Source organism: Emys orbicularis, chromosome 10, assembly GCF_028017835.1.
Source record: "Emys orbicularis isolate rEmyOrb1 chromosome 10, rEmyOrb1.hap1, whole genome shotgun sequence".
Classification (NCBI taxonomy): domain Eukaryota; kingdom Metazoa; phylum Chordata; order Testudines; family Emydidae; genus Emys; species Emys orbicularis.
In genome coordinates, this window is record NC_088692.1 from 32,653,523 (window position 1) to 32,676,224 (window position 22,702).

At 42.9% G+C, this 22,702-nt stretch overlaps 1 protein-coding gene across 3 annotated transcripts in view; it reads right to left on the reverse strand.

Moving 5' to 3' along the window:
• Window positions 1-22,702, reverse strand: part of NPRL3 (NPR3 like, GATOR1 complex subunit) — a 116,689-nt gene that overhangs the window by 70,226 nt on the left and 23,761 nt on the right. For 2 of the 3 annotated variants that reach the window (XM_065411685.1, XM_065411687.1), the window contains 6 exons: window positions 22,569-22,698; window positions 18,730-18,804; window positions 14,550-14,703; window positions 11,694-11,775; window positions 2,162-2,299; window positions 1,040-1,196 (listed from right to left, as the gene is read on the reverse strand). In XM_065411685.1, coding sequence (XP_065267757.1) covers window positions 1,040-1,196; window positions 2,162-2,299; window positions 11,694-11,775; window positions 14,550-14,703; window positions 18,730-18,804; window positions 22,569-22,698 — 736 coding nt within the window. The remainder of the gene's footprint in view (window positions 1-1,039; window positions 1,197-2,161; window positions 2,300-11,693; window positions 11,776-14,549; window positions 14,704-18,729; window positions 18,805-22,568; window positions 22,699-22,702) is intronic. The other variant, XM_065411686.1, reaches the window with a different exon arrangement.

The window sequence follows — 22,702 nt, forward strand, 5'->3', positions numbered from 1 at the left end:
GCAGGAGGGTGGGACTTGAGGTCCCTTCCAGTTGGACATTTCTATGATTCTATCTGGTCTGGCTGCTGTCAGCGACAGGATACTGGACTATATGCACCACAGGTCTGATTGAGCCTGGCAATTCTTGTGAAGACAGATTCCCTGAAGGTTGGATAAGCAGGAAAACATGACACACATTAGAAATTCAGCCTCTCAGACAGGTAGACATTTTTCAGTTTCTATCTTATAAACTCTGTCATTTTTGTACTGTTGCAGCCCCTGTTTCAGGGCTAAGACATTCTCTCCTCCCAGCAGCACAATTTAAGAATAAGCTGACATTTCCCACAGGGTGGAAACCCAGGCCACCACCAAACCATGGTCCAGACACTAAACTGAATTGAGTGTTGCTGAACTCACCCTGTTATACTGTCTCCCCTGCTCCCTGCCCCTCACCCCCAGCCCACTTATTTGTTCCATCTTACCATTTTACTTTTAGACAGTCAGATCTTTGGGGGCAAGGACTGATTTATTGTGTGTTTGTACAGCACCTTGTACAATGGAGCCCAATCCGATTGTGGTGTTTGGGAGTTAGCACATTATTATTATTATTATTAAACATGTATAAGATGGTTGAATAGCTAAACAATGCTGAAGCAGCAAGTAGCATTTCTGCTCTCTCAGGAAGGAGGAAACCCAAATCCAGCACTGTGAATTAGCAGACCCAGGTGCAACAGTAACAGATATTCCATGACTGGGCAAGGTTAGGTTGCACCAACATTTAAAATGTATACTTACAAAGTAAAGAGCAATGTAAGAAAGTGTAGGGGATTGAATTACTAGAGGCCAAGTTAAAGTTCATTCTGAATCGGCTACAGCACGAGGGCTAACCAACTTCTCCCTCCACCAGGAGGGGCTGATGCCTTTCTCCAATCCTCTCCCTAGCGCTAAGACGAGCATTCTATGCACATATAAAGGATACTATAGAAACACCACAGACACAAAGAAGGAAAATGCCAAGTGAATTGAAACAGCTTCAATTAAAACTGTCAGCTCCTTGTACCTGTAGTAATGCCAGGTCAGCATCCTGAGCCAGCTGCTGCAGATTCTTCACAGCAGAGGTAGTTTTAATCACTCTCACCAGGGCCGGGGAACAGTCCAATGGGAGCTCATTAAGCAACGATTTCTCATCATTCAGTAGTAATAAGGCATGGTAAGGCCTGTAGAAAGAACACGGTCATCTGTAATTGCTTCTTTCTTGAAGGATCAGCTACCCCTCACTATGGCACAGAGCTGGAGCATGTGGTCAAGCTACTGGCAAAATAGACCATCTGATACTGTGATAGCTATAGCTAAGGACTATGTTCACAGTTAGTTCATTCTCGTTTATGTCAAGACAAGCTGCCTTCTGTCAAAAAGAGTCTTAAGCCTCTATCACCATTTGGAAAGCCTAAAAGCTAGCCAGACAGGTGGACAGATTGTGGTCCCAAGGGAGCAGGGATGAAATGCACACACCTCACTGTGTACTGCTGATCAGAACTGGGCACTAAAAATGAAAGTAACGCAGCCAGTGACTTTTGCAGCTAAACCTCCATAGAACAGCGGGAAACAAAAATGGGACCGCCCCCCCCCCCCCCCCCCCAATCTACAGGAAATACCAATCCTTCCGAATTTAGATACTTCATGGAACTGTGATATGGACAAGAAATCACTTCAACATGAATATGGTTAAAATGAAGTGTTTGCTTTTAAGGATGGCACCTTGAATGGGGAATATCTTGCAATAACCTCTAAGACAAGATCTTCCAATTGTAAATAATGCAGACGCTGGCTGCTGCATTACTTTAAAACCTCAGCATTGCCACTGAGTGTGTTCAGTCAACAACAGTGCCACAAATACCTGAGGAAAAAAAGTCTAGGCACAAGAGAACAGGTTGGGGCGCAGAGCTTGGTTTCAGCTCATTATCACCATTTAGAGAACCAAAATGGGCTCTAATTTTCACATCACAGTCCATTTCCAGGAACTGGGAGCACAACGAAAAAAGTCAATCTTCATTATTTTCTGTAACATTTTTCAGTAAGGCTGTAAAACGTTTGGTTCAATCGGAACAAAGGGAGAGAAGTTAAATGTTAGTGTTAGAGAGGCACAAGAACATTTGGGCACTGAAGAACAGGGTATATTTACCTAATAGCTTTCAGGCTTCTTTCAATCGCTTCAGGAGGTATAAAGCTTGTTGCAACATAATGGATTTTATGAGGCAGACAGAAACTCACTTCAAGCCAGTTGTTGATGTGCAATCGCACCACCCCTGTAGTACAAAGACTTAAAAAACATAAAAAAATAAATACAGCATTTGCTGCCTCTCTCGAGTAAAAGCAATGGGCCAGATTCACCTGTGCTGATGCCAGAACAAGAGAAGAGACTGCACCTCCCTCCTTTCAGCAGCTGCCAGGGACCAATTTGACTCTAGTACAGGGGTGGGCAAACTTTTTGGCCTGGGGGCCACATCGGGGAATAGAAATTGTATGGCGGGCCATGAATGCTCACAAAATTGGAGTTGGGGTGCGGGAGGCGGTGAGGGCTCTGGTTGGGGGTGTGGGCTCTGGGGTGGGGCTGGAGATGAGGAGTTTGGGGTGCAGGAAGGTTCTGGGATCGAGGGGTTTGGAGAGCGGGAGGGGGATCAGGGCTGGGGTAGAGGATTGGGGCATGGGTAGAGGCTCAGGGGTGCAGGCTCCGAGTGATGCTTACCTCAAGCGGCTCCCGGAAGCAGTGGCATGTCCCTTCTCCGGCTCCTACGTGTGGAGCAGCCCCCGACCCTGCTAGAGTGCCGGAGCGAGGCCATGCAGCTGCTTCCAGGAGCTGCGTGGTGCAGCCCCAGAGCCTGTGCCCTGGAGCGAGGCCAAGCTATGGCGCCCCTGGCTGGAGCGGGTCCAAGCCGCGTGGTGCGGCCCCCGACCTGGTGCCCCCGGCTGGAGCACTGAAGCGGGGCAAGCCCCAGACCCTGCTCCCCAGTTGCCCACCCCTGCTCTAGTCCATAAGGCAGGGGTGGGCAAACTACGGCCCGGGGGCTGCATCTGGCCCTCCAGATGTTTTAATCTGGCTCTCGAGCTCCCGCCAGGGAGCAGGATCAGGGGCTTGTCCCGCTCCGGTGCTCCAGACGGGGAGCGGGGGTGGGAGTTTGCCCCACTCCGCACAGCTCCCGAAAGCAGCAGCACGTCCCCCCTCTGGTTCCTACACGTAGGGGCAGCCAGGGGGCTCTGCACGCTGCCCCCACCCCAAGCACCGCTGCCGCAGCTCCCATTGGCCAGGAACCACGGCCAACAGGAGCTGCAGGGGTGGTGCCTGCAGACGGGGCAGCGTGCAGAGCTGTTTGGCCGCAGCTCCATATAGGAGACAGAGGCGGGACATGCTGCTGCTTCTGGGAGCTGCTTGAGGTAAGTGCCGCCTGGACCCTGCACCCCTGACCCTCTCCCACGCCCCAACCCCCTGCCCCAGCCCTGATCCCCCTCCTGCCCTCCAAACCCCTCGGTCCCAGCCCGGAGCACCCTCCTGCACCCCCAACCTCCCATCCCCAACCCAGTGCCCGCACCCCTAGCCAGAGCCCACACACAAACACCCCCCACCTCCCTGCCCCAGCCCGGAGCCCCTTCCCACACCCTGAACTCCTCATTTCTGACCCCACCCCAGAGCCTGCACCCCCAGCCGGAGCCCAGACCCCCTCCTGCACACCAACCCCCAGTTTTGTGAGCATTCATGGCCCCCCATACAATTTACATACCCAGATGTGGCCCTCGGGCCAAAAAGTTGGCCCACCCCTGCCATAAGGTCTGCTTTAAATTGGTCTCTTATAGGCTATTGCATGGTCACAGAATCATAAGAATGCCCCAACCACACTCCCTCCCTCCTCCAGCTGGCCCTCACCCCACACCAATGCACTAGGGAGGGAGGAGGATCTCCTGTAAATGTGATGCAGAGGCCCTGTGGGTGGTGTTCCCGGGGGAGATATGGTGGGACTGGATGGCACACAGGGCAATGATGAATTGGGCCCAATGTTTCCATTGTAATTTTACTGCACGATACAGAGGGAGGGAAGTTCCCTTACTACGCATAAGGCATTACAGAGCAACATGTCACCACAACACTGATTCCATAGATTCCACCTAGGTGGTTTGTTTCCCATTGACCTGCTCCTGCTTGTCACAGGAAATCATGAAAGTTGTTGTTAAATAGTTCCTTCATTCTAGGAAACCACAGCGTCTAAAACTAAACTTTTAAGCTTACCCAAGAGAACAGGATTGAAGTGGAGAGAATATGCACTTCAGGAATGATAATGAAGTTTGATCTCAGAGTTTGGCTGGAAAGCAGCTTTAAGTATCTTTTATTTAATACCCCGGAAAGCAGGACACACAGCAAGCAGGGAGTTTGGGGCAGCCAACTTCACTCAAACAGATCTTTGTTCTTGTTTTTAGACGGTGACATATTTACTCCTTATCTTTATGGCATTCACTACCTCCTCCACCACCCAAGTACAAGCACACGTGGGTAAGACACCCCACCCTCTGTATTAGAAAACATGTCTGCTCAAAAAGCCATTTCTCGTGACACGAATGTGCTAGTTGAGGCCATAAAAAAAAGCTGATGTCCCATCCACAGCAGTTGACATCATTTACATTAAACAGTTCCTAAAACAGAACCTGAAAATCAATTCAGGACATGGAGCCCTAAAACACTGTCTCTAGCTGCAGAACTATCTGGATTCAGAACCACAGCGGTCACCCAAAAAACCTCAGTTCTCTCTGGATTGCATTTAAGTTTTTTTTTTTTTTTAAATACATTACACAATATTTTCAAAAAGGTTCTATATTTAAATTATTTCTCTGACAAGCTGTGTTCAAAGCACACTCACCAACAAAGTTATTAAAACTGACCAAGCTAAGCACTGCACATGCCAAGAAAGAGGCAGTTAATCAACCTCAAGAGGCTTGGATAAGGGCAGGCAGTGTCCCCCTTCCCCTGGATTTTCAAAAACACTAAGAATAAAGTTGTAAAGTCTTTGCCAAAGTCTCACTTCCAGATAACCCAAAAGGAAATGGCATCTATGGAGCACCACCTCTGCCAATCGAGGGCTCCCCTTCGGGAATTGATCATTTGCTCTAAAACATTTCAGAGTGGAAAAGAACCAAATTAGAAAAAGAACTTAAATTTACCCAACCAGGGTGAAAGAGGGGTCACACTAATCCCCTGACTGCTGGCTAGTTGCCAGGTTTTTGACCAGTGGGAACTGGTGGTTTGCAGGCTGCTCTGCTGAGGGTGCTAGTGCAGAGCAGAAGAGGAAGTCTATTGCCAGGAGCAACTATTAATCAAAAGTGGGTGCCTAAAATTAGCTACCTAACTACATTCAGAGCCCTAAGTGGCCTGACTTTCAGCCGTACAGGGAACTTACGGCTCCCACTAGCCTATGGCTGAGCATCCATGGTTTTAAATTTTATACCAAAGATTACACTTTTGAAATTTTTGGCCAATTTTTTTTTTTTAAGTTTAAAAATTTAAAATCAAAGTGTTGTATACCAGAGAGATTTGCAGTGATAAGTGTACGAACAGGAACACAAGAACGTTAATTCTCAATTCTCAATTCTCAGAGCCAGAAACCAAAGTCCAATAACTTTGTTAGTAGTTTTTGGAGCTGTGCTTTTTCTTTGTGCCAGACACTAGTTCTCAGCAGAAGCAAGTCCAGTAATAAAAGTTTAACATAGAAACGGCCCCAGAATTTCCCCTTATCTCTGTGCAAAAAGCATTACAAAAACACACTGCACCCAAAGCCCTGGGGTGCACTTCACTGCTTGGCAGTGGCTAGGCTGGGAGGGTGTGTGTGTTTTTCCTCTGATGCCTTCATTTTATGTCAAACTTCAAAACAGACAAAAATAAAACAAAACAAGAACACCTTCACTGAAAATCCCATTTTAAAAATTAAGCATCGCAAAGTTTCATTTAAATAAATTTCCTAATTATTCTCTGAACAGGTGCACATGGGCATTTTCCTACCAACGTGACTCAACCTAGAGCTGGCGAGCCCAATTCTCAGATTAGATGATAGTTCAGTATAAAGCAGGAATCAGCAACCTTTGGCACGCAGCCCATCAGGGAAAGCCCCTAGCAGGCCGGGCCAGATTGTTTACCTGCTGCTTCCGCAGGTTCGGACAATCGCAGCTGCCACTGGCCGCGGTTCGCCACTTCAGGCCAATGGGGGCTGCGGGAAGCAGCGCGGCCCGAGGGATGTGCTGGCCGCGGCTTCCCACAGCCCCCATTGGCCTGGAGCAGCGAACCGTGGCCAGTGGGAGCTGTGATCGGCCGAACCTGCGGACGCGGCAGGTAAACAAACCGGCCCGGCCCGCCAGGGGCTTTCCCTGGAGGTCCGTGTGCCAAAGGTTGCCGATCCCTGGTATAAAGCCTTCTCAAATTGCAGTCATTCTACTGAGACAGCCACCAAAGGAGCTAATTATGAGGCGTATGTGCTTACATGCTCCTTATGGGCACATGAGTCCCATCAATAGCACCACCACTGTTAGGAAACAGGGTGGGCAGAAGAGTTTCCCCACAGTGCACCATGTTCCTAAGGCTAGAGTGTCGACATAGGGTGGAGGTGGTGGGGCGCTAGACACTTCAGGATACCTTTACTTTGATGCGGGTCTGTGCACTGCAGTGTTGCCACCAGAACCCAAGGTTTGAGCATGGGTCAGAAAATTCTTAACCTAGGGTTAAAATGCAGTGTAGACACTCAAGCCCAGGGTTCCCTGACACAGGTCAGCTAACTCAAGTCCCACTAACCCATGGCTTACATTGCTGTGTAAACAATAGCCTAAATTACCAAATATTCCACCCCAAGCCATGAATTTGCATAACAATTTTCAAATTTATCTGACTGTATGTAGTGTTTGCATAAGTCTGAAACGTCAGCTTTAAACTGAAGCTATGTCGCAGGTTTAGCTAGAGTGCCACCCCATAACACAGCAGTAGTGGAGCAGAACAGGATTCTGTTCTGTGTTGTGCACCATCAAACTCGTTAGCTAAGATCTCACCCCAGAATCATTATTACTGGTGATGATTTGAGCTGCAGAAACACCACAGCTTTACTCTCAGATCCCAGGCTAAACTTGAAGTCCTGGTTGTTAGAAAATCCATTACTTGTAAATTGAGCAAATTTGATATGGAAGCTACTGAGAGTTGGAAGCCACTCTCACACATTCCTCAATCCCACATCCAATCTGCAGCCAGAAGCCTTTAAAGAGCATCCAAAGTTACACCACAATACTGCAAACAAACTGGTTTTTCTTGGACTTAAAGGATGAAATTTAAAACACACTTGTTTATCCTGGCTAAGGAAGACCCAGCAGATTCACCCATAATTGACATACATTTGGTAACATGCCATCAAGAGTGAACTCTTAAAATACAGCACAGTCAAAAGGTATTCTGGATATAACATTCACTCACACTATTTACAATGCTCAAAGGAAACATGAAAATAAAAATGGACTGCACAGAACAAATTATTAGGGGTGGGATCCACGAAGGGACTTCACAGTCGACATAAGCTGTGAAATTGACAAAAATGACAGCGAACAGCAGATGTAAGTAACCTGCAATGTTTACAAGGACACTGTCACCCTAACACCGACATAAGCCCTACAACTCTTGTGGAGGTGTAATTATGATGTTGGTGTAGCAGGGCACTTACATCAGTGGGAGAAAGGCTGTAGTGTGTACACTGACATAATTAGGTCAACCAAGGCTAAGTAAGAACATCTGAATCCAAAATTCAATTTATTCAATTATCTACATTAAAAAGAGTGAGTAATAGTTTATATACGGTAAGTGTCCACTAATTTTGGTTGCCTACCGTGACGCCTTGAACATGACTTTCAGAGGTGATGAGCACCACAGTTCCAATTAAATTCAACACAGGCACTCAGCACTTGTGGAAAATCAGGTCTGAGATGTCCCAAACTGGGCATCGAAAATTGATAGATACTTATGAAAATTTTGGCCTTAACTTCTGCATCTCTGTTTCTCCATATGCAAGATATAATTATCTGTATCTACTCACCTTTTTACAGCACTTCATCTATAAGTAGAGTGTCCTATAGACATGTTTATTAGATGCTATTCAAAATGTACCCTAGGAAGGGGATTATAGGCTTGTGTTGGTAGCCTTCTCTTTGAAATACAAAGCAGTAGCCATTTGGAGCCTTGAATAAGACGTACCCCTCTTTGCATGTACACTACTTGTTATCTGTTATTTATGGCTTTTGTATCAAGCATTGCTATGCAGTATGGCTGTTACTATGTTAGTACATCGGCCTTATTCATGTGGTGATGTCATAATTCTATTGACCTTGTAGTAGCCTCTTCTACTGAACCATGGAGACCAGTTTGTGTATAAGTAGTCTCTTGGGTATAAGCTTGTCTAGATGACTAGTCAGTGTGCTGCAAGGTGGGCTGTAAATCTACAACATACTAGCAAGTCACGCACTAACTGGTCATGTGGACTTTGTTACTGTGCACTAAAAGTTCCCTAGAGTGTGCTGATCTACTCTGCTTTGAAACACTCCAACCTGCCACACACTAAACTAGCCATCTAGACAAGCCCACTGTCTCAAAATCCATTTGTGGTGTATGTATCTAAATAATGGCGATCACTTTTGCTCTGTATTCCACCTTGAAATTTCTACAAAGCCTGCCTGTCTTATGGGGACATCTGACATTTTGCGAGACAAAGTTGAAACAAAATGTTAACAGAGAGACACCACCCTCATGAAGATTTTCCCTATTTTTGTTCATTCTTGCTTTGGTTGTCACCCTTCCCCTAAAAGAAATCAGTCAGGCTGAAAGTGTGTGGTTGCTCTTGTTGTATGAAAAACCTATCTGGAGAGAGGTGGAAACAGTAGAGCCCCACTAAATAAACAGATAATATTTTCTTCTTCTTCAAAACCTCTAAGTGGTGGACTGGTGTAAACCTAGCAAACGCTCTCTGCAGCTGCAGTTTAAACTATGGCAAACAGTCTGTTCGGTTACCTAAATTTAGACTAGTGGGAGGGTTTAGGTTTCATGATGGGTGCATGTTTGCAGCTTAGAAGCGAGCTATAGCTGAGGTATTTTGGCCTTCAAGCCATTGCTTTTTGTTCACGTTGTAGGCAGAGTTGTGTGGAAAATGTCTGAGGATCCCAAATGCATTAAAATCTTTTAAACTAATCATTAAAAAGCCCTGCTTTCTGAGGTTCTCTTCTACAGCCATTAGGAAATCATGGGAATTAGTGGTATAACTACCTGTAATCATGACAGCCCACCCCATTTATACTGCAATTTAAAAGATAGGAGCATTCAATGCATTTTGAGCGGTGACAAAGGTTCAGATTTGTATACGTCTCATGACACAGAATGAAGCACTAGGGATATGTCAGACCTGACTTGAAATACTCCAGTGCCATCTAGTGGGGAGCACCTTGTAGGAAAATACTTTGAAACAATTGCATTCCCCTCAGTTACAGCACCACAACGCCAATTAAAGTCAACTCAGAGGTTTGGCACTGCTGAAAACCAAGATGTTTCCAATTGGACATCCAAAAATCAGTGGATGTTTCTGACTTGCTTGAGTGACTTGCCCAAGTGAGTCACTGGCAGAACCAGAAATAGAACCTGGTTCGCAACTCCATGTGCCCCATATACTGCACCATGCTGCTTCCCAGGAGGGAAACTGCCAGAAATTCATACACAATTAAGACAATAATTGGCTACTATCAAGATTTATAACTATTTAATTGTTTTGCACACCTCAGATTAATCAAACAGATACATAGCATATAATGTTGTAAAAAACTGTAATTGTACAGTTATGCCAATACAATGCCACAAAATCAGATTCTAAAGATATAAAGCAAATAGCACTTGGTGAGGAAACCATCAAACAAGTTCATTCCAGCTTTAACTGGGATAGTCTCTAGTAACGCCTTCAAATCAGAAATAAGCTAGGTAAAATAATTAAAGACAAGATTCCATTGAGCAATGCTCCATGTCAACATGAGATAATGTGGGAGAAGTTTCCACTACAGCACGGATGAGGGCTGGGAGGGAGTGGCCTACTTCCCCAGATAGTCCCTGCCCCAGTACACCTCTATCTCAATGGATGGCAGCTGCTAGCACATTGGGAAAATTGTGTGGGCACTACTATGTATTTTCTGTCCTTACCATGAGTTTTGGTCCTAGATTCAAAATTCTCTCAGTCACTGTTCTCAGCCACTAGATGTCACTGTATTACTGGGCAGACCCCACAGTGAGTCACAAATAAATAAACCAGAAGGAAGGTAGAAAAACAAGAAGTGGGTGAGAGTTTGGTATTCAAAATCCAGGCCAGGAAAAATGTTTTCAAATAAAACTCAGAGTATGTTTTACAGGATTCACACCAAATCCAGATTCTGCAGCTTCTTTCAAAGGGGCCTGAATTTCTTCCAGAAGCTTAAGGTCAAAAGCAATTAACATAGAAAATTGTTAACAATCATTCCTATCTAAAATGCTTCTCTGGCCCCAATTACAGTAGTATCTAATCATCTGTCTTTAATATATTTATCCTCACAACAACCCTGTGAGGTAGAAAAGTGCTACTACCCCCTTTCAGCAGATGGGGAACTTTAGGTCCATAGAGATTAAGTGATTTAACCAAAGTCACCCAGGGAGTCTGTGGCAGAGCAAGGAATTGAAGCCTGGCCCCTAAACACTGAATCAACCTTCCTGCTCTACTTATCTGCCAAGACCCCCAGTTCAGGGTTCTGTCTCCCCCTGCTGTGGTAGCTGTTGTCACCAACACATGCTAGCACACCAAATGCAGCCTTTTGCTCTGCATTAAGGGGTTAGCTATGCCATGACAGAGCAGAAAGACACACAGACTGGAATTTTCAAAAGGAGCCCAAGGGAGATGGGTGCCCAACTCCCACTGAGATTCAACGGGAATTGAACTTCTAACTCCTTTAAGCATCTTTGAAATCCCAGCCAGAACCATTAACTGGTCAGGCTTTGACAGGTTGCAGTTTATATGATGCTAAAGGCCTCATTCATTCAGGCTTCCAGGCACGCAAAGTGTAACCAAGTGAGGTAGGGGCAACCTGTGGAACTGCCAACTATGTTACATGGAGCAGTGCATAAAATTGTATGTTTGGGGCGCTTGCTGGGAGAGCTGCTGCCCAAAATGCTGCTGATAGGATACTTTGCAAATAAGTTGTCATTAGGCCTCTTGCCAGCCAAGGAAGAGTAGCACAGTTCTTATAGCCATGACAAAGACTCCTATCAAGCCTCAAAGAAGATAATCCCTGGGATATCCTACTGGAGAGACCAAGATAGCAACTTGGTCTCCATAATATTTCTGATTTACTCTAACAACTAAACGCCATATTGCTACAAGTCTCCACCTGGTTTAACTTCAAAGCCCAAAGGGCCACTCACTTTCTGGGCTCTATACTTGTTCATGTTCACTGACTGGGATGAGACTGAATCAAATGCAGTACAAAAAATAGAGGCAAACCTCCTCTCTGAACTGGTGTCTCCAGTGATCCAATAATCACTAATGGGAAGAGACTTATAAAATCAGATGAGCTAATGATAATATACAGGTCAAAGACTTTTCACCAAGAAGAAGAATAGCATGGGCTATCAGGAGGATTCCTCTTACCTGTCATAAGCCTCCTTGAGGTCTCTGGCCAGCTTGCACTTGGGTAGAATGTGATGGAAAGGTGATTGCGGACCTTCTGCTGCTATGGAAAGATTAAAACAAGAAAGCATTCAACTGTTTTCAAAGCAGAGAAACCTTGCTTTCAGACGGTCATCTGAATTTTGCACAATTGTAATAGCAGATTCTGTGGAGAGATTAGACAGTGACAGATTCAAGTCTGTTTAATCCACATTCACCTTTCACAGTGGTTGTTTTTTTAATTAAGTAACAATGATACAAACTTCTTTTTGAATCCCATGAATCCCAACTTTATGCAATATGGGCATCTTCACTAATCTGAGGAGCAACTACTTCTTTATGTTTTTACTTCTTGCTTTACTTGCTTTACTACTTGCTTGTAGCAAGACAATACATGTTGTGCCTCTGTGAAAGTAAAGCCAGGTGCATACACAAATAAGAGGTTAATGCTGGTTTATTAGTAAAGCTCCAGAAATTCACTCCATACTCTAACTGTAACAGCTCATGCAACTGGCTCACTCTCAACAGAATTGGGATTCTTAGGTTACAACACAGCAAGTAACACTTTCAAAAGTGCCTAAATCCCACTGACTTTCAATGAGACCACAGGCTCCTAAGTGTCCAAGTCACTTTTGAAAATGAGACATAGGTGCTTTTGAAAATTTTACTGAGTGACCTTAAAAAGGGACATATCTTCATAACAGGTTGAAACAATGCCATGTTACTATCTACACTGGTCATGGAAACTACATGCGAAATAGAAAGATCCCTCTTGAGGATGGCCAGAGGGCTTGGCATACAGGGTCACAGAATGGGAACCTGGATTTGTGATTACCTGAGGGCTTTCCCACATCTGGATAGCAAATGCACCAGAGGGCAAAGCTGTATCGCTTGTATCCCCACCCTAGCGAATGACAGGAGCAGAGCTAGTCACAAAAGCAACTGAGCTACTTCACTTGTAGAGCGGGGATCTCTATGCAACACAGGTGACCTCAGAGACGATAAGGCAAAGTGGAGTCAAAGGCAGTCAGAATGATAAAAACCACAGAACCCCATTCAAACTGGCCCCATTCACAGAGTGCCCTTTGTTTATACTCAAAAGCATGAGAAAGGCAAAAGAACAGCTACACCAAGATATCTGGGGATACCCGAAGAGCTGTCTCAAGTGAATACTTTAGTCTCCTGCAAACTGCAGTTTTCACTGTTTTATTTGTGTTTCAAAAATATCAGACTAAAACTAAAGCTCCTTTGCAAACGCCAACTGTGGGCTCTGACAGACTGGTTAGTGTGCGTTAGAGGCTTTACCAGCTATGTCAACCATGATAGCTTACTTCAGCTGCAGTTCATGCAGCCACCACTGGATTTTAATTCTCTTCACCTGAATCCGAACTTCACCTTGCATAGGAATCATGACAAAGAATCATGCACAAGCTCTGACTGTAGGCAAAGCCACATAGTGCAAACATGCTCCAACACTGAGACCTTGCTGCATTATGATTGGGCTTTCAGCATTAGCATTTTCAGCGACATTTTTTTATACTGAGTTTATAACTACATGCCACAAAATGGCAATAATAAACCCCTCCAGAAAAGAGTGACAAACCTCTTCTCAGCTCTGCAAGGAAACATCTTCCTTTAACACACAAAAGGGTTTGGGTTTTGTTTTCTTAAAAAACAAATGAACAAAACAAAATGACAAGCACCAGAAATTCTGCAGTAAGAGAGCTCTTTCAAAGATCGGATACACATGGGAGTCTTTAGCAGGAATTACAGAGAAAAGAAGAACCATGACAGTGCCTCAAGGGCTTGAGATTAGAGTAGGTAACCTCAGGGACTATAAGGGGAAGGGAAAAGCAGAGATAAGGCCTGAGAAGGCCCGTTTGTCCAACTGAATCATACGCTGTATGCAGCATTGTTGTAGTCATGTCAGTCCCAGGATATTAGAGAGACAAGGTGGGTGAGGTAATATCTTTAACAAAAGAGCTCTGCGTAAGCTTGAAAGCTTGCCTCTGACCAACAGAAGTTGGTCCAATAAAAGATATTACCTCATCTACCTTGTCTCTCTGATTTAATCATAGTGAGAATCAGAAAGACTATTATAGCAAAAGGTCTCTGTGGGTTTTCCAGTACAACCCCTACTTTGTGGGAATACACACTTAGGCACATACTACCACAGCTCAGGAGCAGGGTTTCATTGGCTGCTGGGTTAGTAGCTGGCACATAATACTGTAGATGACTTCAAGCATACCACCACCCTCCAAAAATGAAAGCACCTCTCTCAAAGATTTGCCCCATTTTTTATTTGGCTTTAACAATGGGATCCAATTATTGTAATAAATTATGTAAACTTTAAAAGGATAACATTTTACACTGTTGCAGTATTCCTTTTTTAAACAACTCCATTCCAAAACTGGAACTAGTCTCATTCTTTCATGCTTGTTTGTTTAAATGCACTATAAACTGGCAATTACATTCCGAGTCACTTATCTCAAGCAGAACCTGGAAGTTATGCCAAGCAGTAAAGAGACAGCTTTTATACATGTACAAAAATGGACTAAGACGAGACCCTGATTTTGCCCATGACCCCCAATCAGGTTGGAAACTCAAGGCTCCAGATGTGAAAGGTTTGCTCACTAAGTCACTTTGTTACCCAGCTTCCTGGATTCCTGCTACTGCCTCGCTGTTACTAGAAGTATGTACAACACTAACATTCTCAAACCATGGTAATCTGCATTTAAGTGGATTATTCATTAAATTGGCCAGTAATTGACTGACTATCCAATGTCGAAAGTTCCCTTTGGTAAATAAGCTCCCCATTACCCTGAGCTCAGAACTCACTTTCTGACATGGCAGACACTTCATCCTGAATGGCTAGGATCAGCTTGGCCTCTCTGGTCAGGTACTGACAACGACGCTCCTCATGCTGTAGAACTATGGCAATTCGACGAGAGAGGTTGTGTAAACAGTTGATCACCGATGGATCTGCGTTGGCCTACAGGCAATACAGGAACAGACCTGGTCATTAATTCAGTAGCTACCAAACACATGCAACTAGACTCAACATGAGTATTGCACTGTTGGACAAATTATTTTTAATAATTTTCATTAAAGATAATGAATTATCTTTAATAGTTAGGTTGGAGGTCAGCCTCCCTGGCGATTGTCAAAAGAAAGGAGATTTCTCTGGCTCACACAGTAGTAAAGCTGAAGGACAGAGATCCGTAACTAAAGCAAGTCAAACACACGTAACTAGGCCAAGAAGTAGTCATGAAAACAATGAGGAGGGATCTCCAAGTTGGCATGTACAAAACAACGAACATAACCTAGGGCATGATTACTCATTTTACTTGTGTATCTTCCCATTTGTTACTGGACCTTTTAATAAAAGAAAGATTATAGAACAGACCTTCAGAGCATTAGAGGGAAACTTCAGACTACAGAAAAATTTAAAATATCAATACATTCCAATACAAAAGCACTGGAAGTACAAGGATGACATAGCTTTTACCACAAGCCAATCTCTCCACATTGGAGCACTGGTGTTTTACTCATTTTTGTCAAACCTTTGGTAGCTTATTTACCTGACTGCAAATCACACAGCCACCATTATTTTAATTTTCTTCACCTGAATCAAAGCCTGGTCATACACAGGAATAGGGACAAAGAATCATGCAAATGCTCTGACTTTAGGTAGAGCTACATAGTGAAAACACATGCCCCAATATTCAGACCTTACGCATTATGACTGGGCTTTTGGCATTAAAATTTTCAACAACATTTGATGCTAATCACTAGAGAACTAATTAGATGCTATGACATTTTTAATCCCAAAGAAAATGAAATTGGATTTAGGTTTCCACACTTCTAATAAATATTGCTTATTTAAAACATTCCATTTGTAGGTGTCCCTCTAGAATGAAAGTGCTGCAAAGCCTATCGGCCACAGACAGCTGATAAGGTGGGGCTCACTGGCTCTAAGCCAGGAAGGGTGCAGTAAGCAGCTGTTTTATGTCTGTTAAGACATTTAAAGGAATTTAAGGTTCAGGCAGCAGATAACCTGACATCTAAACTAGAAAACCATGAGTCAACATTTTTACAGGCCAACATTTTTGCTGAGTCACAATATGTTGGTAGGGCTGAAACTTAGCACAGCAGGATCACTGCTGATTATAACATTTGGGTCTTAGCCTGTTCTGTCTGTCTGCTGCAGATGGACTCATCTTTATCTTAGAGTACCTCCACCCACAACTTGGGTCATCTGCAGCAGTAACTCTATGTTAGCAAAATTCCATTTGCTTTACATGCAGTATGTTCCACAGACAGTTCTTTATGAAGAGAATGTCATTTTGGTAAATACAATGCAGTGCTGCTTAAAAAGATGGCAAGGTAAACTCCAACTGAATTACAAAGCCAGAATTTCTGCTTTTGTTCCCTGTACAAGGGCCATTAGAAATTAGATTCTAGAGAAATACAAACTATACCAAAGTCGATGGCTTCACTACAAATCACCAAGTTGCCGCACAGAGCATGTGAATGAATAAGCAATGTTTTCAACATAAAACACCTTCAGAATGATGTTTATATGTTTTAGATTTTCTGAATTCAATTCTGGGATAATTCCATCTCTCTATTAACTCTGTGAAACTCAAGCAGAAAACCCTGTCCCCCTAGTGAGGGAGAACTTAGTCATCACAAAAAAGCCAACAGCAAAGGACACATTAGTATAACAGAAAAATCTTTGTTTCACTGACAGCACTCTTAACAACTGGGGAGGGGAAGGAGGGGTAGGAGGCTCTTCTCCATTTCTGCTTTTGGCCACCACGGCCAGGACATGAACTTCACAGTTCCAAACAGAAGCCGTATCACAACCAATTGCTTTACAAAGGCTTATTTCCCTCAGGTATAACTCCCTTAATCCTTCCTAGAAGGCTTCTTAGCTCATATTCATGCATTACACTTACACACACACAAAACAATGTGCTACCTCTACAACACGCAGGCTTATGGATTGGGAAGGGAAAGCCAGAGCTGGGAAATCAAATGCTGATCTCACATATGGCAGCTTTTATGCCATTAAAGTGGCTGAATCAGGCTTCTCTAAACACTAAAGCAATTGTACAGCAATGTTAAAATCAGAATGAGTGGTTCTGAGCAAACCTACTCCCAGAATGCATGGGCTAAATATGGGCCCCACTATGTAAATAATTACAATACAGCAGGCTTGACCAGAAGAGAGAGTCAAAAAAGGTTTTGTGACTTATGAGAGACTCAGTACAAGTCTATAGCCTAATAACTCTACACACTACCTGTCACTTTGAACTCGAGACCCAACATCTGCCTGGTGCCTTCCTTCCCCTGGCTCACACTAATAGAAAGATTCCACTTCTAAGATGTTATCAGGTTCAAGGAAATAGCCCTAAATATTGTCCACCGGGGTCCTTGTCTCAAAAACCCTGCAGCATGACTTAGGACTCCAAAGAATGCTGTTCTGAAATGTCACTACAGGACTTATAAGAGGGCTAGTAATTTCCCTACAGAAATTCAAGGCCCTTCTCCCCCATACCTGGAATTTCTCCTGACTGTGACAAGAAGGGAAAGAACACATTTTGGTCACCAAATCAAACAACACTTTCAGCAAAAGGTCAGGTTCAGATGAAACCACAAACCTCTGATGCAGCAAAGGACACACAACCGGACTAATTTCAGAAAGCTGTGTTAGGGACAGAAAGGGGACTCCCAAGTCCCATTTCCATCTAAAAATAGAAGCCTAAACTTGGTGCTTTGATTCTTGGGATAGGTGCATTAATTATCCCTCAATTTCTAAGTGTATTTGCTAATTGTCATGTATTGTAAATGACAGAGCCAAGGAAATTTTGCTTTGCTTTTGCTTCAGAATTTGAATTACTCAGTATATGCTATACTTAAGATTGCAAAACAGTTTTCATATCTCAGTTTCCACTCACTCCTAAATTTTGAAAAATTATCCTCTTGGGCTGAAATTTTCCATGCTTGGACTGTGTCTGATGTGGTTTCTTTTTATTATTGTTTCTACTTTGAGGACAGTCTCTTCAGCTGTTTTTGAGTTCTGTGTGTGTATGTGGAAAAATTTCACTGCAAAATATAATAGCTACATTCCTGCTGATCATTTATTACAAACAGACTGCCTGCTTAACATAAAAGAGACTGATTATTCAAAAATACTGAGCTTTGGAAGCTGACCTATCAGTAGCGTAGTGAGGCGTGTGTTCACAGTGGTGTTTAGAAAAGGTCATCTGGAAATGCCTATCACTAAACAGTAAATGCATCAATGACTCCACATTTCAGAGGCAGCAATGGTATGCTTGGAAGAAACATACCTGTGCCTCTAGCAGTAGGATCTAAGGCTACTCTTTTAAATAATATAACAGTGCTCAATTCTTTGAGGCAGGAAACTTTTCTCTTGTCTGTACATCATCAATAGGTAAACAATAATGCAAGATTACAATTGTACAACATCTTAAAAGTCAGGATATGTAACAGTTGCGGTTTCTACAGCAATATTACATTGGCCTTGCTGCACCTACATAGTCTTTTGCATTCTTGTTTTTCTTGTTAAAGGGATACTTTAAGATTCCTGTCTGTTATTAAATGTATACCATCAAATATACAGGATGTGCAATAAGGCTGATCTTCACTATGAAGTAGGACCTCAACCTTTGCATTTACCTGCAAAAGAATGACAGAAAATGTCCTGTTGGAAACAATCATTCCCTGGCCCGAGAGATTGGCTGCAAAAGCAGATAGGGCTCTTCCATCTTTTGACTTCTATGATTGCTTGATCTTTCTTTATTTTAACTGTGCATCTTTAGTGTCACGTGCAGTACTGTTTTTACATTTTTATATATATTTCAAATTAAGAAAGTCTGGTTTATAGTGAAAGAAGGCAGTGAATGTGTGTTACTGAAATGTTACTGGCATCTGAATCAACAGTCCTTATAAAACAATACAGAATCCATTCTTGGGTAAAAACAGTCCTTACCCTTAAGGCAAATACAACATTAAAGAGAATCATGGTGGGCATCTCTCTCTTTGGTGATGGATCAGTTTTGGATACCTGCAAAACATTATATATATATTTAAAAAAAATCTAAATGAGTGAAGGCAGTACTTCAGACATAGTTTTAAAATAGCATAGATGCGACTACTAAAAAAAATGGTCTTGATTTAACAGATCTAGTCTTATTAGGTTAGTTTCCTGTTGCATTTCACCATTGGCTGCCTGTACATTTATTCCTTCAAAAGGGACTCACTGTATTTCTACATATAGTTAATTAAATTTATGGAAAATTGATTCTTTTATAACAAGTAAAAGCCTCTAGGTGTCGTCAACCAAACAATCCCAGACCTTCCCTTCCTAAAATGTACTCCACTATATCATGTTTTTAATATTTCCACTTGTCAGGACTGAAGGGAATATATGTTTTAGAAATGTATATATTCAAGCACACACATTATACAGTTCTAAAACAAAAGTAGATTTGTCTCCTACATATGGAATTTTGGAAGCCTTTTCCCCAAAACCATTCTCATCACAACAAAAGGCTTTTGACATTTAACAAAAAAAATATATAGATGTTTGAAAAAATAAAATCAAGCAAGACAAAACAGGTGAAATTCCTTCATTAGGAGCTGTTCAATCTCGATTATTCCACTGACCAAGTGTCTCCACAAGATGGAGCAGGAGATCCAAGCGACACGTCTGTACTCCCAGAGAGCTCCATAATGCTTAAGCCTAATCCTCACAAGTATGGAAAACTCTCACTTCCCAGGGACTTTGGGCCCCAAGTAACACACAGTTCAGGGAAACAAACGGGACGATTTATCAGTATTCTTAAAAAACTAGATAAACTACAAGGAAAGAGGAAATCATCTGTTTTCTAAAGGATCAAATAAGATTCTAGTTAACAGGAGGAGAGAGGGATCACTTTGCACTGCAGTTTTGACAACAAGCCTTGTTATTTGGTTTCTTGGAACTTAGAGAAATGTTCCTATGGAAACCTTTAAGCACCTTTCAGAGGCCTCAAAGCATTTACAAACTTAGGGCCCAATCCTGTTCCCACTGAAGTTAAAGGGAGTGCTGCCATTGACTTCAAACGGCAGCTGGGTCAGATCTCACAATGTTCTCTAACCAGGAGAGAAAGACAGGAGTACCTTTACCAATATAAACTATAGGGAGAGTTTAAAGAGGCAGAATGTCATTAAACAAACAGGAGTCATACCAGGGACACAGGATTAAATACTTTAACTATTGTGAAAAGACTGCCATATGATTTTTAACAACCACAAAAGGCTAGGATCTAACGTGAACAAGAATCTTGCAACAGCACATTGTTCTGACACTGCATTCTGGGCCACAGCTAATGAGTCACAAACACCACTTCTTGTAGTGTCCTGGATATTAACCCACTGCAGCTTATGAAATCTGATGAGATCCAAGCCAGAAATGTTGTGGCTACTTTATAATTCAGAATTTTATTTATTTACTTTTTATCGAAAGGGATTGGAAGGAAATACCTTTGCCTCTTTCTAATTTTGCAAAAAGAGAATTCCAGCTTTAGAACTGAATGACCTAGCAGAGCTGGCTGCCATTTCTGCGTCAGTTTAGAACATTGTGTTAATGAATATGCAAAGGTCTTTAGGAGTGATAAAATATACACAATTGAATAGTTCTATAGAATTTCTATAGAATAACAAAAAGATGTTTACAGGTCTCAGTAACTTTTACTACCCAGATGTGATTCTATTCAGAAAAATAGAAAACCAAGATGTTCTTTATGTAACTAGAATGAAACTAGAATGAGAGTGACTAGAATTTGAGCAGCATTCCATCGCAAATAGGCAACTGCAATTCTGGTAGCTTTTCAATTTAATTTTCAGCCATTACACTTACAAATACACTGGGCAACTGACACCTTAATAAACAGGCTCTTTAGGATCAGGCTTGGAAAATGCACAAATCTGATACTATTAGACAACACATAGTGTTCACTCTGGCATATGGTATAATGAACGTTAATGCCATTCATTGCACTACATGACATTGTCTCCACTGAATATTCACCCCAGGATCATCTGAGAAAAACTGCCAGCAGTATGAGCAGTCACAGCTTAGCAATTTCTAGTGGCATGGATGGGAAGGGTTAAAAGTGATTCTGGAAAAAATAAATGCAAACTGCACCTAGAAGTTCCCTCCAAAATACTGCCTCTCAGTTTGCTGTTATACCTCAAGGCTAAAGTCATAAGGCCTTGTCTGCAGTAAAGAACTCTGTTTAAAACGTGTCACTGCTATGAATATGGGTTCAACTCCACCAGCAATGGCAATGTTGGGAGCAGTAGCACGCATGGGCTGCTGGTGTTCTGAGCACAGTGGGTAAAATTTTCAAAAGCACCTAGATGGCTTAGGAACCTACATTCCATTTTCAAATGTGATGTCGGCATTTAGGAACCTAAGGTCTCATTGACTCGTAAGTTTCTAGCAGTGTCAGTGAGATGTAGGCTCCTGAGAGCTGAGATCACTTTTGAAAATGGAAATTAGACTCCCAAGCCACTTATGCACTTTTGAAAGGTTTACCCAATGGTCTCTCACCTTACTCAGGGTAAATCTATTAAACATGGTGCTTAAACCAAAAGCAGTAGCCACAGACTGCCTGCATTTTTCACACTAATTCCCCCACCATTACTAATGCTGGTGAAGAATAGCCAGTTAGTGACAGTAGGAAATTTTTGAAAGCCACATTAATCTAGTAAATCTAATGTAAACAAGGCCAAAATCACTGAGAAATGGATAGACCGTTGCTGATCACGGAAATTCCCAGAGCCCAATTCACTTTTAGGCACTATTAGTGAGACCATAAAAGGGGATAGGGAAAGTGCAAATCCTTCCCCAGACTCATGCAGAAGCCCTTTCCATGGCCCATGTGGCTGAACGTCTACTCCATTTCAGCATGAAGCACTTCTGAGTTGAGATGTTAATTCATAAGTGCCTATATGGCCTTGCTGACCCTGGGAAATTTCACCACCCCTTACCCCAAAAACAAAACAAATGTTCTAAATCAGTGGTTCTCAACCAGGGGTCCACGAGCTGATTTCAGGGGGTCTGCCAAGCAGGGCCAGCTTTAGACTCGCTCAGGCCCATGGCAGAAAGCCAAAGCCCTGCCACGCGGGGCTGAAGCCAAAGCCTGAGCAATATGGCTTTGCAGGGGTCCCTGTGGTATGTGGCCCCAGGCAGTTCCCCTGCTTGCTACTCCCTAACTCTGGGCCTGGCTTTTATATGCCGAAAAACAGTTATTGTAGCACAGTGGGCATGGAGTTTTATAGCATGCTGGGGGGGCCCTCAGAAAGAAAGAGATTGAGAACCCCTGTTCTAAACCATATCCTGAAGAACCAGCCTTAGCACTGGCGGGAGCCATAGAGTTGACAAGGCTCAGGTGGCTTCCAGAATTTTTACCATTATGTTTAGTTAAACCTGCCAAAAAGCCAATTTAACTAGCACAGTGGTAAACACAGATATGGTCCGCTGGAGCCATATCGTCGCTAGGGTTTCTATTTAATATTAACACTGATTCAGTTGCACCTGTGTTTGAGCCACTGGGAAGTTTTTTTGTGAAAAATTTCCAGAGTAGACACAACATATTTGGCATTAACATCAGCAAATAAGCAAAGACAAAAGCTTTCAAAAAACCACAGGCATAAAACAAGAGTTTCAAAGCAATGCTGTACATTTTGAATTCCAAATTTCATAACTCTTTTGCTGTTCTGTCCATATCAATTCTCAGGAGAAAAATGTTTCCCAGTGCCCCAGCAGCTCTCTTACCGTACCTGCCCGAGGGCATGCTGCAGCAAGGTAGGGTGGCCAACAAAACGGACATTATCAATCTTCAGCTCAAATTTTTTGCCACACATATCTGATTTGGTAGCCAAAATTGTTGCCAGGATGACATCTGAAAATCTTC